This window comes from Passer domesticus, chromosome 3, assembly GCF_036417665.1.
Source record: "Passer domesticus isolate bPasDom1 chromosome 3, bPasDom1.hap1, whole genome shotgun sequence".
Lineage (NCBI taxonomy): Eukaryota > Metazoa > Chordata > Aves > Passeriformes > Passeridae > Passer > Passer domesticus.
In genome coordinates, this window is record NC_087476.1 from 63918575 (window position 1) to 63937028 (window position 18454).

Here is an 18454-nt window from a genome sequence, read left to right on the forward strand (position 1 = left end):
TGCACTTCACATCTAAATAGACAAACACTCCGCTCCTTCATTTGGAAAGATTACTTTCTTGTCAGGAAGTTGGTCTCTCCTTCATTTAGTTGAAAGTTGCAATGACAGAGCACCAACATAACTGTGAATTTTGTCTTTGCATATTGAGAGGAGCTTGGAAAAGTTTGTTCTCTATTTATTTAATATTTGGATTAGGGAAGGGGTTTATAAATAATTTAATTTAGAATTGTTACATGTGGCTTCCTTTTCAGCAGCAGTGCTTTGCTGTGTCCTTTTTTCTGAAGGAAAGTGCATTAAACTACGCCTCTAATTTTCCAGAGAGTGTCAAATCATAAAATGAAACTAAACAACCCATATACTCTAGATGACATATTTTGAATCAAGTCCCCAAATTAACAGAAAAACAGCATGGAGTGTAAATCTTTATAGCACATTAGTCTGAGCAGTTGAATACTGACTTCAGAAAACCCGATTCACTAAATTTACTGAAGTATTTTGAACATCAATATTGCCAGTTTTAGTAGTTTCATTGTTCCAGATTTGCAGAAAAAGAGTAATAAACTTGTCTTATACCTCCAATACCTGCATTAGTGCCTGTACAGTTCTGGTGGTGTTCTTACTCATGCTTTAGATTTAGATCACTTCTCCCTTTTCCCTGTCTCTGCTTTAGCTTAAATTCATTGTCATCCCTCTAAACTTGAGTTTAATTAGAGGAGGTAAGAATTTTTATTTCTGTGTCATCCTCTTTTTTTGTGTGTGTGTTTCAAACTCAGATCCAAAAGGAAAGTCCTTGGCCGTAAAGATTCTGAAGACGACCGTACCCGCAACCATTCTCCGTCGCCCCCCGTAACTCCCACTGGTGCTTCCCCAAATGTAGCTACCCTCAAACAAGCCGGATCTATCCAGAGAAGCGTTCGCAAGAGCAGCACCAGCAATGACAACTTCAAAGCCCTGCTGCTGAAGAAGGGGAGTCGCTGTGACACCAGTTCCCGTATGTCCGCGGCAGAGATGTTGAAGAACACGGACCCGCGGTTCCACCGGACAAAGACAGACCCTGCCCCTGACCTTCCCGACAGCTCTGCCAGCTGCTCACCCAGCAAGAGCAAACGGGCCCAGGAAGAGTGGGCCAGGAGTGAGGGCCTGATGCCCAGGAGCATGTCCTTCTCTGGCACGAGGTACGGCCGGTCACGGACACCCCCGTCTGCTGCCAGCAGCAAGTACAACGTCCGCAACCGCATCCAGAGCAGCCCCATGACTGTCATTAGTGAAGGAGATGGGGAAGTGGTGGAACAGTCCGAGGGCAGGGTCCGGAGGACTTTGGAAGAGCAGCAGGAGGGGCAGCTTGATATGTTTAACAGTGATGAAATGGACATGAATGACTTCCCTTATGCTGAGGAGGCAGGCTGCAAGGAGACCTTGGATCCAGCCCATGTAGACTTAATGACTCAACCAGGTGCTTCAAGGAAGTATTTAAACTCTTCAGCTGAAGAAAGTTAAAAGACAGTGTGACAAAAGGCTTTGGATATTAGTCTAGAAAATCACAGGGACTAGATTCCAGAAGAAAGCCCAGACCAGGACAAGGTTACTTTGCTGAGCATTTATTCCACGAACTGCATGTGTATGTTTAAATGCTAAAGCGACGATGGTTCTGCATGGTTGGGTTGGGGTGGGGAGCACTTGCTTTGAATGAGTGGTCTGTGGCTTGAAGAACGCTAACAGTTGAATTTTTTGTGTAAAGCCTTAGAAGTCCTCTTGTGGGGTGGGTTGGGGTGGGGAACTTTCCTCAGAGTCTGTAGGGGTGTGTGAAGTTTTTCTTTTTCTTGAGACTGCAATTGTGCAAGCAAAATTTAGGAATAAGCCTGAAAAGGGAAGGCTCCTGTGGTACAAGCTGGACGTTTGGTTCAAAAGCATTGTCGTGATGCAGCGTAGTGCATTTGTTAAGCAGAGGGAGGCACAATGAGGCACATTCACCTCTGAGAGAAGGTAGCAGGGTTGGTGCTGGGATTACATGGCTCCTTAGTGGGGTATGGCCCAGCGTTTGATGAAGTGTGTCCTGCTCGAGCAATGAGCTCACCAGGTTATGGATTGGTCCAGGGTACTGTACTTGTAATTCTTTTTCCTGAGGGAAAATGAGCTGTGTAGTTAAGGTGGAAAAGGGAGCTGATTTTATAACACACATACTAGCTGCTATGCAGCCACACACCTTCACTTGGTGAAACACACATTTCCAGGTGAATTGCTTCCTTGACTGGAGTATTCCCTTAGAGAACTAGAACAGCTGGATGTGTGTGGAGGGTGCAAGCAGACATGAGGAAAGTGGGAGATGAATGAGGCAGTGTACTGCCAGAATTTGGAAGGGTTACTGTCATGGTTTATTCCCCAATTTAGTGTTCCCACCAAAACACTCCGAACCATGTATCCACTCACTCACTCCCCTCTCCTCTTACCTCTTCGGGTGGCTGGGGAGGAGAATTGGAGGCATAAAAGGTGAAGGTTGGGGGCTGATAAAATCAAAAATTACTGGAAACAGCAATGAAGTGAGAAAATTGACAGTAACAGCAACAATGCTTAGAGTGCTCATGAAAGAGATGAATGGCTCACAGGTGACTGCTCACCACACAGATCCCAGTAATGTGTGACCTGCTGCCCCTCTTCTTGTTCCCAGCAGTGTTGTGAGGTGGTGTAGAATAACCTCTGTCCTGGCCACAGCCCCTCCTGGCTGCTGCAAAAGATGAACCCTGTCCTGGCCGGAACCAGGACAGTTGTGTTTCTGAATCAGAAAGAGAAATTTGACTTGCACTACAAAGCTGTAGGTGGAGCCCATCTTTCAAACTGAAACTTGGGAATTGTGTTTTGCCGGAAATCTGTCTTTCATTTGTTAAAATGGGGAGACTATTACTTTTCATCACTTGAAATACAGATACTTGCTAACTTTTGGTTACCAAAGAATAAGTTACGGTTACTTTCCTTTTTGATTTGCCTGCAGTATTGCTCTTCTTTTTTAACATTAATAATTTAGTGAGGTTCGTTTTTATTGTATATTTTACAGATAATAAGAACATTTAACGGTTTTCCAATTGTAAAGAAGACCATTAATTAAAACTGAAATATTGGCTGGAGTTTTTGGTTCTTGGTAGGAATGAAGCTTTTAATTTTTAATAAGAATTTTGCATCATTTGATGGCATGCGCAGTTTTTGTATTGTTTGTAAATATTGAAAGTTGTTAAAATATCTTTTGATCTCCTTACCGTAGAATTTTTACATTTTTAGATTGCTTTTAAGAAGAAAAAGCACTCTTTGTAGATTATTTATTTTAGAGAAATACGCTTGTAATCTCTTTCTTCAATCCTTTACTTGTTAGTTATGTAAATTTCAGGGGCCTTTGTTTTAACTCTTCCCTTCACAAGAGGGGAATAGTGCTGAAAATGCTGTGACTTTGCTTCAATAAAGTAAAAGCCTGCCAGTTGCCATATTGTCTTTTGAGTCGATTAAAATCTCCTTCAAAAGATGTGTCCCACAGCGTATGGCAACCCACTGAATGCCATCATCCATGCATCCAGCTACTAATTTCCAGTTTTCATTGCAAAATTTACTAATTCACTTTAGGCACAACTAAAGTGTACTCACACATCCATCCCATTTTGGTATCTCAGTTCTGAGACTAAAAAATTTAAATAATCCTGAGCTTTTTCCAGTGTCTTGTGAGGGTTTCTCCTACTTCTGTCCTACTCGCAACCTGTCCCAGAAAACTAAAATTCTTGGAGAACCAGATTATAAGCAGAGTGAGTGAGAAGTGAAATGGACAAGTTGAGTCTAGCAGCACTCAGTGGAACAAGGGTGGTATTAACTGGTGTGCAGCAAACTGTCTACCATTTTCATATGATACTGAAAGAACCATTGGATTTTTAAAACTAAAATAAAACCTAATTGAATAAAGATTGTTTCAGATATTGTTAATATTGAACCACATTCTGCTACAAAGAGGTAGCAGTGGCAGAATGTTTTGCACTAAACATCATGCCGTTGTTGCTTTGGTCTGTCTTGCTCAGCTGATCTCATGAAACATGAAAGGACCAAGTCCTTTCCACAGCAGGTACTGTCCCTTAGAAAGCCATGTTAATGCTAGCCAGTCCTCATGCCACCATCCTGACAGGATAGTGTGTAATAAGTAATGCTCAGGCTTCGTTTTATTGTTTACAGATGGGAAAATCATCTAAGTGAAAAATAGATGTACTGGGCAAAATTGTAGCTCTGATGCCTGCAGCTTCTGCAGCCATTTGCAGCCTTTTGCATCAAGTGCCTGTAGGGGTGAGCACAGCCAGCTTCTTCCCTGGTGATGGCCAGCTGATGCTGCCAGTTGTTTTTGTGGGCTGTGTGGGCAGCTCTTGGGAAAAGCCTGGCTTAAATGCATGATGTCAGTGCAGGTATATGAGATTAAACTTGAATGTAGCACAGGCTGACTTTTGCCTCTGGCCACAGGTAGCCTTGATGCTCCTCTAAAACCCACTTCAGGTGAGCTTTGGCTAAAGCTCATGTTTTGGCTAACATTCAGAAGGCAGTGTTTGTGCACCCTGCTGATGTTGCTGCAAGACTGCATTTTACACAGTGCAAAGTGTAGTGAAATACCTTAAGTGTGCTGAAATATGTTTAATGGTGCTTATACCATTTACTTCAGTAGCCGATGTAGCTTTCTGACAGAGGTGTTGCCATGTCATCTCCCCACAGGCAGAACTGGGTAATTATTTTGTCACGCTTACAACTTCAAAGTTACTTTCTTAGACAATAATGCTCCTCCATAGGGAGGTTTTGCAGTTGAGGTTTTATTGGTCTACAGCTGTAGATTAAATTTAGCAAACCTCTTCTAAAGATGTCCAGAGCAGGAGACGAGGGCACATATGCAAACTTGGTTGTGCTGAAGAAAAATAGCAGACTTGTCATCCTGATGCTTAATGCATCATACTGTCACAGGGCTTGTTTGGAGCTGGTCTACACTTTGCCTCTAAAACAAGAATCTTTATTGAAGCTAGAGGTGAGATTAATTTCTGGTTTCCATTTTACTGGGAATGGTTTTCAGCTTCAGTCTTTTTCTAAATTCTGCCCTATATGAACTCATTTCATGTTGTGTTCCTTTATGCCCAAAGTTCTGCTGTCAGGTGCTGGCAGCCCCAATAGCCCTGTGAATCAGAGCCCTCCAGCCCTCTGTTAATACATTCACAAGGCCCTGGGGCATTTACCAGCCTTCACTGCTGTTTGTACACTGGAAAGGAGAACTTATTACCTTAATTGAAATGATGGGGGTTATGCAAGGCGCAATAGCTTGGTGAGAGGAGGTTTGGAAGGCTACTGGATATCAGTTAAAAGATTTGGATAAGAAGTGATGAAGACGGGATTTTGAGAAACCAGGACTGGGACACTGGTTCTGCATAAGGCTCAGCCTGAAAGAAGGCACTGGCAGAAAAGGTGAAGCAAGGAGATTACTGAGAAGTACAATGAATGCACAGATTAAGGTATGGGGTGGGCAGGCTAGTGCAGATTGTAGATGATAAAGAAGTTACAGCAAGTACAGAAGAGAGAAGAAGGCAAAGGAGCAATGGAATAGCCACAGCAAGGAGGAAGAAAAGTTGTAGCCTGTGTGTTTCATCCTAAATCAAAGGGTGTAGAAGGCTGAAGTCAGTCAAACATGAGGGGGAAAAAACCCAAAATCCCAAACAATTTAGAAGAGGAAAATGAGCAAAATTTGGCTTAGAGAAGCAGTAATAGGCTGGAGTGAGGACTGCTGGAGGAGACCTCAGGCAGCAGTGGGTAGGTGGCTCAAGCACAGCTCTTGGGAGGCTTCTATAGAACCACCGTGCCTGAAGTCTGGAAAGAATAAAGGGGATTGGGAAGATCAAAGCTCAGACTGATCTTGTCTAATTTCTACCAACAACTCTGCATCCAGTGCTTCCGATGTACTGGGTGCAGGTCTCCAGACACTTGCATTGGGGCAACTTGCTAAACCTTCCGTCATTTCCTGAAGCAAAGAGAGGCCACTCACGCAGGGATGAATGTGTTAATACTACTGCAAGCAAATTGATCTTGTTAGATATTCTGTGGATACCACAAAGTGCTGGAAAAGTCATTTATAGCAGCAGCCACTGTTGAAACAAAGCCGTTGCCACAGTACGTTTGAGTGATTCAAAACGATGCATTGTTTGCTTTTCTAGGAGAGAATTAAAAGGGAGTTCTGTGGTAAAACAAAGTGTTACATAACTTACAGTGGCAATGAGGAATCATTTTTATCTATTTTATTTAAAATAACTTCAGTACTCACAAAAGGGAGCACAGTAGCTTTATAGTGCCCTTGGTAGCTTTCTGAGTTCCCCTCTTACACTTAATTTTCTGAATAACTTTTGGAAGTGATTTGTTACATGATTAAGACTAGAAAAATCTTTGGGCAAAATTGATAATTTTCTTGGTTCTAAAGGGGTGTTATCAACTTAAATCAGAGTACAGCATTAAAATCTTGCAACTAAGTGCTGGATTGTGACTGTGGCTATACTGGTGTGAATTAATAAACACTCAACAGAGTAAAATATAGATATGTTTGATAAAGATGTGCTGTGTCATATATTATCCTGAAAAACTGGGTAAAAGCCTTGAGAGTGCTTCCCTAGCAGAACGTTGAGTACATTTTATGTTGCAAATTCAGCTCTTTGCAGGTGGGTTCTTTCACATAATGTGCAGCCAGCCTTTTAAGGGCCAATCAATGCTTCCCCAACGATGCTAATGGAAAATGTCATTGATTTTTCATAGGAAATTGTCTGTTAATAGTGAATCCAAATGCATGTGTATAAGCATATGGAGAGGTATATAGAGAAGAAAGTCCAGTCCCAGTGTAGCTGAGTTGCTTCTGTCTGTAGTACACTGGTCTATTTGTGCATCAACCTTCAGTATAAAACCAGAATTGTTAGCTACTGAAGGAAAAAAAGAAAATTTGTCAGGACACATAAGGTAGCAGAAGTTTCTGCATTTTCACTACCTCTAGGAAAAAAAAAAAGTAAAAATTTAAGTTGTGTGTTTAGATGGTAAAAACTAATTTGTGAGGAAAAAAATATTTAAATTATGAAATCAAAAACAAGCCCAAAACAAAACAAAAATCTCCAGAAAACCAAAAAGTTCTAAAGCACCACAAGATTATATCCTGGAAACAAGAAATACAAGAAACTAAATGAGCTATCTGAAGTGGAATGTTGTACATGTGCATCTTGGTAGCACACTAATGTTTTCTTTTTTAAAAGTCAAGTATCTATTCAATGTACTTTTTTCCAGAAGAACTACTGTAGGCTATTTCCAGCAGTCTGTTCACACTGGGTTGCAGAAAACGGAACATAAATTCCTGCCTTTGGGAGTTAAATTTGAGGGAAACTCCTGATTTCTAGTTCAGTTTAAAACAGGAAAAGAGCATTACAAGGACACAAGAATTCAGTGCCCAGTGCAGCGTCACCAGCTGGGAAGTAAGAGATGGTCCTTAGTAAGAGGTGGTCCCATCCTTTTGGCCTTAACCAGGGTGTTGTAATGTGCTGCCTGGAAATGGTGATTTGCAAATTGCTGTGCCAACTGGGAGCTGCAGTGCAGTCCAAAGGACTTAAAAAGCAAAGGCCAGGTTTGTGTAGTCAGTACAGCAGTCACAGACTGAGGAATTATAATGATTTTAATGTATTTACGTTTTTATAGAGCCCTGATGCAAAACAAAAGTACATTTCAGAAAGGAGATCCGAGGGAAAATGGGCGCACAGGGAGCACGTGGCTGTGAGCAGAGGTCATGCAGAGTTGCACTGAAGTCCAAGTTTGAGTCTAAGGTAGCTTGAGTCCATTTGCCAGCCGTGGATAGACAGTATCAAACCACTGGTGATCCCAAATGAGGTTGGCATATTCCCATGCACAGCACACTTAGATCTTTCAGGGCAAAGATCAAACAAACTTAAATTCCACAGAAAGGTCTGTTGTGATGTGATACGCAGGGGAAAAACTGTATGTACTTCAATGTAGTATTCAAGAGACAGCCCTTTATTTATTCCAACACAGAACATTGAACCTGATTTTTCCATTTACTCATGCATTTTCTTGAAAAATTTGTCAGAATTTAAGATTGTGGCATGTGGAAACATGGAAAGTAGTTGATAGGTTATTTCTGAATTAAAAAAAAACCACAAGCACTACTCTGGTTTTAGACTGTTAAGCACAACCCAAGGCAAGCAAGGTGTGTAACATAAAAGTTTTTTTTCTTGAAATCCAGGACTGACTACAACAAATTAGTCATCAAATTCATGGGATGAATTTCTTGCATGATGTGACAATCTCATGTGGAGCCATGTTGGATTTTGGGAACAAAGAATCTAAAAAATTCCTTTCTGTGCCACAAACTTGCTCTCTCAAATGATTACCAGGGCCTGGGAAAGTGTGACCTCCTTGAACTGAAAGTCTGTGTTAGAAATTATCTAGAAATTATTGCTGAGAAAAGAGAGGAGAAAGTGTCTTGACAATAAACTGAAATGCCTTTCTCAAGTCATTCTGGTTGTTGTTCTTGTTTGTTGGACTTTTCCTTCTTTGGATAAACCAGATCTCATGTCATCTATTAATTCTTGTAGAGTGCCTCAGCAGTACTCTTTCAACAGGTATTTCCTCATCCTCCTTCAAACATCTTGCTAGCATCAAGCTGTGATACTGCTATGTCTTTTGGAAGGCCTGCCGAGAATAATAAATATGAAGGGAATCTAAGCTTGATTGTGCTTTATGCCCTAGTCTGTAGACCACAGACTTCCCAACATTCATCTGTCTGGGAAAATGCCATCAGGAGCAGCAGCTCCTGCTTCTGTGCCAGTCCATGTGCCTGCGTGACAGCACAGGGGCCTCCAGCCTTGTTGGCTCTTCAGCTGGTACAGACAGCCAAAACCTTTTGGCTAAACTCTGGATCCAGAGAAGAGTTTCCTACTCCCACCTTCTCCAACGTGACCTGCCAAACCTTTGACATGCCTCTTGGCACGCCTGCTTCCCTTAATCCCAGCCCCAGGTGCCCTCTCTGCATTCTGCTCCAGCAGAGCTCCAGAGACTGACACTGACCTCCGGGCTCTTGGTCGGTGTCCCAGGTCAGAGGAGCTCCCACAATGAGCTCAGCTCTGTCCTCAGCCACTGCAGCTCCTCCTCTCAGCCGTGGAAGGGCAGCAGGCAGCCGTGGCACGGCTCCAGCAGTCCCACTGCTCCAGGCTCTGGTGGTGTGCGCTCACGGTGACAGGGTGTCTCTGCCCTCAGCACCCAACACCGAGCTGGGGTTTGTGCCCACGGGGTGGGGGCCTCTCCCACCGTCTCTTAGCCCACACCTTGCAGGAGTGCTGCCTACAGGCTGCTTTACTGGGCTCTCCTCACCTCCCAATGTTTGGGTTTCCTAAATGCCTATGAACATAGAGAGGTGGCCCTTAGGACACAAGGCAGCGAATATTTAACAACTTTTCAATGAACAGACCAACAAGATAAACTGGTAAGACAACTGGCTGCACATCTTCATCTGCATTTCTTAAGAGCCTAATGTCCTGAGAGACTGCCTCAAAAGTAGAATTCCATCAAATAGGGCCTAATTGGGAACACCGGATATTAATTTTAAGTTTTACCTGGTAGTCTTCAATTCCACTTTTTAGCAGCCTGTAAGTCTGAGAAGATACTGGAATGTGGGATTCAGTTTGTTCCCTTCACATTTGCAAACTGTTCAAGTCCCTCCCTCCCCTCCCTAGCTCCTGCTGGCACAATGTTTTTATTGTGATATGAACAACCAACGTGGGATAATAGCAGAAGACTGGTGAGGAGGATTATAAACACGCTGAAGTGACTTGCAGCTGGGGTGTAGAAAAACACATACATCATACTAATTGTTGTTTAGCCTTGTGTGTTTGACAAGTAGAACATCTGTGTTTAGATAACATAAGCCTGTGAGAGACTTAGAGGCACCCTATCTCACATGCTTGAGATTCCTGCTCTGCTTCAGGAAAGATCAAAGCACAGTGGTCAAATACCTGTGTGAATCCCTGATAAACAGGCAAGGACAGCAGGTTTGGTCATCCTCTAGCATGGACTAAGCCCTGTGGTGCCTGTGTCCCACCTGTGTGCCTCTGCCTGGGTGCTGCTTTGGGGATCCCCTGGTTGGTGAGGTAAGGGAAATAAATCTTTGTGGGTTTGTGGTTCTTCTGTGTCCTGCCTGTGCTGACTCACACAACCAAGTAGGGAAAATATGTCATTATAGAAAGTAATACATAATCTGATGGGATACAATCTACATAAATTTGGCCTTGGTCAGATTAAAAAAAAAAGAAAAATGTGAGGTTTTTGTGTGAGAATTACCCCAGTGAATGCCTATTGTAGGAGGGTAATGACTGTTGCTATACTACAGGCTAGTTCAGACCAGGTTTTGTCTCTAGGCAGCACATGATTTAGTTGATGAAAGTGAGAAATTGGTTCCCTAATGCAGGAGAGAAGGTACTTTATCCAAGTTTATTATTCTGGAGATTCCCTTTGGATTACAGGGACACAAACCATTTGACAGCACCACACAAATTAATACACACCTGGCAGACCACACGTTTCTCCTCTTTCTTCAGCAAAGACATCCAATTCCAAGAGATTAACTCCATTATTCTGGTGTTTGAGTGGCATTAAGAGAAGACTGCAGAGGTGGGTGCAGATTGGCTGTGCACCAGGCTCATTGGGGCACCATCAATATTGTCGTTCCTTCAGAAGATCAGGTGAGTAAAAACAGCTCAATGGCACATAGAAACTCAGGCAGATCAGCTAAAGAGTGTGGCATTCAAGAAAGCATCTGTCTCTGTGGCTTGTTCAAAGTTTGCATTTGCTCCTTTAATTCTGCAAATAAATCTAACCTAACTTCATTGTTCTGCTGTAGTTCTGAGGGCAGCAAAGTACAAACACGTTTTTCTGTACATTTTTGACTTGTTGGATTCTCTGCTGCATCACAGAGGGCCCACTACAATAACATTTTCACCTTATTTATGGAGCCTTTCTTCTACGTGGGTTTTCTCAGCGTCTTACAAAAGATGAGTACTACAGTCCTTCCCACAGTGAGGGCACTGTGTAGTCACTTTCACTGAAATTGAGTTGCCATGAAACTGAAAGAAACTTTGTACTTTTGAAATTACCTCCCGTGTATACTTTATTCTGATTTCATACAGATTTCACAGAGAGACCATGACAGGGTGGAAAAGCCAGTAAGAGATCTGACTCAGACCATGCAGCATAATCACATTACATTGGTGTTCTGAGGAAACCTTGCTACCCAGCACACTGCTGTTGAGTTACACACACATCTTGTTGAGTTACAAGATTTATTGATGTTTTTTTGTCTGTGACCTAGAACAGAAGTAATTCCCTCAGCTGGAAGTATCCTTGCCTTCATAATATCATATCAGGAAAAATTTGTTGTTCATGGAGCTATATTAAAGCTGAAGACAGCCTGTGTACAGAATAGAAAGCAGCTATTTAAATCCTCTCAAAATTATTGTAATAAAATATATAGGTCAAATGTTCAAGTTGCTTTAAACGCTATAGAAACTGTCCTATCACTTTTTTTTATTATTTGATATAAATTGCATTTAATCTGAAATTATAACTTTCCAAGTGGTGTGAGCAGTGGAACAGAGGATGCAGAACTTCCAGGCCTCTTCAAGAGGAAGCAATTGGAAAGTAGAAGGAGCTGTCTAAAACGCTTCTGGTGAACAGGGTGTGACTTCAAAGCCTTTTCATTCCATTCTTGTCCTTAAACTGCCTGCTGTAAGGACTGCTACTTCCCATTATCTGCTGTGTCCTTGATTGAACCAGCAGCTAGATTAAGGGTGCCCTGACTGGCAGATGTATGGAGGCTCTGGGTTAAAACTGGGCAGCAGGAGATGTTATGTTTGCCAATTACTTCTGTCTGCAGGGCTCCAAATCCTCAACTGAATCTCCTTCTGGGTTGCTGCAATTTTGTGTTTAGTGAATTAAGGTAATCTGTGCTGATGGATCCTTGTGGCTGCATAATTCAGCAGGTACTTGGTTACCCAATCTAGGAAATGGGTGGGATGTCCAGGCTCTTCCCTCGGTGTTGGAAAAAGCACTCCTGATCCTCCTGTGTATACTTTACTCACCTTTTGCCATCTCTAAAGCCTTGTCCCTGCTCAGACTGTTACCTTGCCAGGGTTTCTGCCAGCCACAGACCCCCTTGAGGAAGGTGTGCAGGTAGGGGACACAGGAGCCAACACTGATGGGGCTGGGAGGGAATCTGTCCCCTCTGTGCAGAGTGCCTGGGGAAGGAAACTGAGACAACAATGAGCAAGTGCTGGTCTGCTCTGAGCAGAGCATCTGGTATTAAATATTTACAACTGTGCTGATTTGCCAGCCACTTAATGGCTCGATAGAGAGCTGTTGGACTGTCACTGGGGACTTTGGATGAAGCTGCCACTTGGTCCAGCACTACTGTGTTGTGCCCCTTGTGCTCCTGGTTGGCTTTGGCAGTTCTCTCTCATTTCCAGAAACTTGGAGGATGCAGGAGAACATCTCCTGACAGCCTCCATCAGGAGCCCCGGTGCCATTTGGAGCAGCTGATCCCATACCAGCCCATGGAGCCAGTCATTATTTAGCCCTGGCAGCTGTTCTGCTGCTTTGGGCAGGCACAAGCAGAAAGGGACCTTTGCTGTGTAGCTGTCACAAACTGGGAGCAAGGCTGCTGGGAGCTAATGACTGAGCTTTGGCAATATGTATTTTGCCAAAATTTATGGTTCAAAACAGTGTTAGCTGGAAAAATACCGGTTGGAGTAGTCTGTGTTGTTGGGTACTATTGTGGTAATCTGTGAGAAGTACTAAATAAAGGTGTGCAACTTTTAAAAGGGCTGGTACAGCACTGGGAACAAGGGACCAGGCGAACAGGAGTGGCTGGAAGCTCTCTAATGCTCATCAGCAGTGAAATCCAACCTCCCTCAGAGTAGCTGTTGGATGTGCTGGTACCCAGTTTCACCAAACACACTGAGTCCTGGAATAACTGGGAATTTAATCTTGCTGTCTGTTAAACATGATGGCAAGCTGCCTGATGGAGAGAAGGCCTTGCCAAGCTCCCCTCTTCTGGTAGCTGGGAGTGGTGCCCAGCATAACTTGGGTCAGGGAAGCAGGTTGTCATTATCATGAAAATTTATTTTCAGCTCTTGAAAAATCAGTATAATCACTCTAAATGCAAGCCATTCTGGAAATATTCGTTGTCTTTTAACAAAAGTAGAAAATGGTATTTATTAGAAGTTAATGCATGTAGTGTAAATATTTCCTGGCACTCAGTCCCAGCTAAAACAGAAAATCTGTTCATAAATGAAACTGGACAAACCAAAGTCATAAATGCCTCCAACAACTCCGTGGTTAGCTGGTGACTGAAGTGGGCATTTGGAAGGGGTCCAGATAACTGTGAAAATGTATAGGAGGTGATAATCTTTTGAAGTGATGTTGGCTAAAGAGAGAGCTGTTCATGTGGGGCTCTCAGATAGGGTATCTGGGCATGCTTCATGCTTACAGTTTACCTTGCCTGCCTCCCCACAACTTCTATTTACATTATTTAAAATAAGATATGCGTAAGCCAGATAAAGAATAATAGATTAAAAAATAAGCCCTCTGACTTACAGGATGATCTGCAAAGCATAAAATGCAATATCAAGCAGTAGTTATTTCCTTGTGCTCTAGTTTATGTTAGGTCATGCTTTTAGATAAAGGAAGAAGAATTTACTTTGTGTCTCTTTTATAGAATCTGCTATAATAACTGGCACACTGGTCTAGATATTACCCAGTGTGTTTTCTTGCTACTTTTGTAAAAAAAAAATATGCTCTAAGGGTCAAATAACTTGATTATTTTATTTTGTTTCCAGTAGGGGTCTTACTGGGCATGTTGAGATGGCTCAACTGGGCAGACTCAGCCTTTCCTTCTTACATGTGGGAATGATGGCACTGGGGCTGCTGGAGAGGTGCACAGAAGCAGGGAGAGGTGCAGGACCTCGTGGGCACCACTGGGCCCATTGATGCCAGCGCCTCAGGTGCCACCAGTCCTGCATCAGGGACACCATGCTCCTCTGCCATGCAGCACTGTGCTTTTTCTGCAGGTGATGGTTTCTGGTAATGCTGGGGAAAGCAATCACTGTGAAAGCCTCAGAATTGTGCTAGACAGGACTGTACTTGTGTGGCTTCTTCTGTCTCTGAAATAATGTCCTCTGCCTGCTTTGATCTTCCTGATGCAGCCAAACACTGGAGGGTTGTGCTAATGGATCTGCTTTTTCTTTTTCTTTCCTTTCATTGCATGACAGCAGCATTTTTTAGTTCCTGATGACCACAATGTTTTGCTGCTAGAAACCACTAGAAATCAGTCTTTTATAGAAATATTTAGGTTCTTCATCATTAACAGAAATGAAAAAAGGGTGAGTGTTGTTAAGATAGGATTTATAAACAAGCTAATTCCCATAAAATTTATTATTTTTTTCTAAAACATAGGTGTACAGGTGTAAGGTGAAGAACCTTAGGCCATACTAACATCTGAGAGTTGTCAACTGTGAGTTTTCCAAACTGGAAGAAAAAGTGAGAGAAAAAGTGCCACAGAAGTGAAGCACATGCTGAGTTTTAAGGGCGCTGATTAAATTATTTGGTCGGTTGTTGGTACACAAGCAGGGAAATATGTTTGTAGAAATATGTTTGAATTTGTCTGGTTTACCTGCAGTGGAAACAGACTTTGTGCAAAGCATTTTATAATCACAAACAGATACTACAGATTACTAGTGGAACATAACACATGATAGTCTTTTGAATTCTACAGCCATGGATCAGGCTGTGGAGGTAGTTTTCCTTTCTGTGTTTTCTTTTAGATAATTGGCAGAAAAATAAAATTAAGCCAAAGAAGAGAGAAGTGAAAAATAGGAAGCCAGAGAGGAGAAAGCAATTTTGTGAGAGGCTTATTTCTGGATGGGCAATTCTCTTGCCTTTTTTCATCCTGATTTGTGATCTTTTCCATATTCCTTTCCTTTTAGGGTACTTGATGGGGTAGGGCAGGAAGAGTATGGCTTTGCTTCCTATGCTTTGTGCTTGGAAGGCCACTAAAGGAATTCAGTTCATTAGTGTTCCAAGAACTAAAAAAACCCCATGCATTCAGTTCTCTTAGTTTGAACCTGAGGAAAAAAACAAAACAAAACAAGAAGCCAGAACACTATAAAATAAAAGATACACCTGTGAAGGTACTTGACATGACTGGAGAGAATTGCCTGTCCACGCTCTCTTGCTTTAAAGTATTTATTTTTGTCACAGATGGAGATGTCTGAAAAGTTCTAAGGTAAGCATTCAAGAAAAAAAACCCCACAAGAATAAGCATTCAAGAATAAAATAATGCTGACATTCTAGGGACGAATTAATATAAAAGGGGCTGGATAAGATAATATGATATTAATGGCACAACTTGTTTGAAAGGATGTTCGTAGTGAGGTAGGGGTTGGCCTTTTCTCCCAGGTAAAAAGTGACAAGAAGAGAGGAAAAATTGCACCAGGGAAGTTTTAAATTGGATAGTTGGAAAACTTTGTTCACTAGAAGTTATCAAGCATTGAAACAAGCTACCAGGAAAGTGGCCGTGTCACCAACCCTGGAACTGTTCAAAAAGTATGCAGCTGTGCCATTTACATGGTTTAGCAGTGAACACGGCAGTGCTGGGCTGGAAGCTGGACTTGGTGAGCTTTGAGGCCTTTTCCAACCTCAGTGATTATATGATTTGTTTCTATGAAATTCTGAGTCCTGAGCAGTTTTGATTGCTGCTTCTTCCTTAAACTTAATTTCTGACAGTAAACACTCATAGACATGATATTCTTGTGAATAATCAGAAGTAAAACTACTGATGGAGCCAAACTCACAGACAAGTTTGATTCTTTCATACCCTCAACAAACATGAAAGACATTGGCATTTTTCTACCAATTTAGTGAAAAGCTTGTGAAAGTGCAAATGTACATTTTCACTGCTGTCATAGTCATGTATCCCAGAGTCTTCAATGTGGTTTTGCTGTCTTCATCAACACCCAGGCATCTGCAGCATTGATTTCTTAGCTGTGCCCATCCTTGCTAGCCATGCCACTGAGAATGGCAGGCTGTCTTTATTACAGAGGACACCTTCCTTAGGCTCCACACTCACATGCCTTTCCTGTTCTGCAGAAGACTGTTGTTACATTTCTGTTCACAGAGAAAAGCAAGGCACAATTCTTCCCAGGAATATTTCTGGGATTCACATTCTCTGAACATCAGAGAAGGAAAACACAATTCTTACTTCATTTGCTGTGCCTGTGTTGTGCCAGTGTAGAATGCAATATGGAGATTGTTTACTCAAAGTGACAATATTTTGTTCCCTTGGCCTATCAAGGCCAGGAGAATGTGTGTGTTGTCACGAGATAGTCACAAGAGAATCAGAGACGAGGACAGTTCTGTGCAGTTGTAAGCAAGAGTGAGTGCATGGCAGATTCAGTCTAGATGCAATGTATATAGTGTAGTATAATAAAGTAATTATTTAGCCTTCTAATAAGCTAGAGTCCTCCTTGTCATTTTCTCTCCCTCACCCACGTCAGAGTCACCTTGATTTACAATAGAAGACCTCATTATCCAAGTGATGAATAGAACTGCTTTGTAATGAAAGTCATGGCATGACATGATTGTTTACTAACTGACTGAAATTAAGAAATTTCATTATTAAAAATTCATAGCTGTTTCACTTATGACAGTTTTTGAGAGAGGAGTCAGTGAATAATTTATTTGCCATAAGCATTCAGCTTATGCTTATGTGATGTTTTTCTGCAACGTTTGTTCTTGAAAATTTGTGAAAAAACCCAACAAACAACCACAGAAAAAACCCTCACCCAAACAAAATTACTCTCCTAACCAGAATAAGACTGCCCACTCACTTCCTCCAGTTTTCACTACAGGAGCATATATAGTTCGTGCCAGTGGAGTCTGTACTAGCAGAAGTAGTTGTGTGTCTATTTGGAGGCTTTGCTCCCATAAGAATGCAAGTAAAATCCTTAAAGTATGGATTAAGCAAAGAATTTTATTTTGGGAATAGTTCTTTCTTGACCACTGTGATATTATTGAACTATCATAAAGATATACTGTCAGGGTTTGTTTGGTTTTCTAAGTGTTTTCTACTTCAGTTGGGTTTCTAAATTTCTAGTCAAGATACTTGTTACAGGTGAGGATCTCTCTGAAGTGAAATGTATGCACTGAAAGGCTTATCCTGCCTTCCCTAGACCAGAGGTTACTTCTAATGCCAAGAAGTAATGCCAAGCAATGACTATTCTGTTTTGAAAAGCACATTTTATCATTGGCAAGTGCAAACCAATGAGTCACGAGTTAGCTTTAAGTCCAGCAAAGATCAGGTGCCAGATGCTCCATCTATGCAGAAGCATGCATCAGTTTTATGTGAGATGTTATTTTCTGAGATCCCACAGTGCTTGCAAAGAGCTGTGTCATCTTTTCTTCCTTTGGCTAAAATGAGACAGGCAGAATATTCCATTAATAGGAAACTACTGTGGCATTATTGGAGATACGTGCTGAATACTTTCACTGGATATCTAGAAGAACTATTTTGTATAAATTACCTGTGTTGTTTTCAATTAAATGTCTTTTGATCAAGAATCTGCCGTGTGTGCAAGATGTGTATTTGTCCTGGTCTGCAGAGCAATGGACTCGTGTCAGTGAGAGACTCTGTCAGCTCTCATGGGGAAGACAAGCACAGAGACTGCTCTCTAAGCTTGTGAAGCCCCCTTAATGAAAGGCCCTGTATTGTTCCATGGTTTCCTGCTAAATATAAACAAGGGGTAGTGTATACATAATTAATCTCATCAGGCTTCCTCTAGTATTTTCATAATAGAAAAATGAATTACAATTACCCTTCACGTCAAGGTGAGTTCATAATTTGTATGTGTACTAGCAGATATAAGATTTAAACAAAAAAAAAAAAAAAAAAAAAAGAGCCTTGTGGCTATAAAGTGCAATGCCAACGTCACAGTAATTTCTGGATGCTCATGATATCTCATCATAAGAAATTTTCAAAGAAACAGCCATCTGATTTCATATAATTTGGAAACAAGCAACAAAATTTACTTTGGTGTAACTTTAGGGCATAGGAATAGGAAAGGACACAGAGAAGACATCTAATCCATTCTCTGCTCTAACCTGCATCATTCTGGACAGATGTTTGTCTACCTTCTCTGTGTGTCCACTGCTTCACTGCACTTTCAGCCTACATTTCACTTTTAGGGATTTCTTTTCTGATTTAATCTTGCTTCAGTTTAAAATCACTAGCACCAGTTCAGATTGGTGTAGGCATGAGGGGTCCCTTTTTTACTGTGTTTGTAGTTACCCTTTATGTAATTGAAAACTTAATATCTCT

The 18454-nt window shown here is 41.7% G+C and overlaps 1 protein-coding gene and 1 long non-coding RNA gene across 14 annotated transcripts in view; both read left to right on the forward strand.

Moving 5' to 3' along the window:
- NHSL1 (NHS like 1) overlaps nucleotides 1-3470 on the forward strand; it is a 174332-nt gene extending 170862 nt beyond the window's left edge. For 10 of the 13 annotated variants that reach the window (XM_064413517.1, XM_064413518.1, XM_064413519.1 and 7 more), the window contains one exon: nucleotides 774-3470. In XM_064413517.1, coding sequence (XP_064269587.1) covers nucleotides 774-1497 — 724 coding nt within the window. In that variant the 3' untranslated portion in view covers nucleotides 1498-3470. The remainder of the gene's footprint in view (nucleotides 1-773) is intronic. The other 3 variants (XM_064413529.1, XM_064413528.1, XM_064413530.1) reach the window with 3 other exon arrangements.
- Nucleotides 3471-9986: 6516 nt separating this feature from the next.
- LOC135296778 (uncharacterized) overlaps nucleotides 9987-18454 on the forward strand; it is a 30206-nt gene continuing 21738 nt past the window's right edge. The window contains exons 1-2 of the long non-coding RNA XR_010358783.1: nucleotides 9987-10178; nucleotides 10626-10769. This is a non-coding gene — a long non-coding RNA (uncharacterized LOC135296778). The remainder of the gene's footprint in view (nucleotides 10179-10625; nucleotides 10770-18454) is intronic.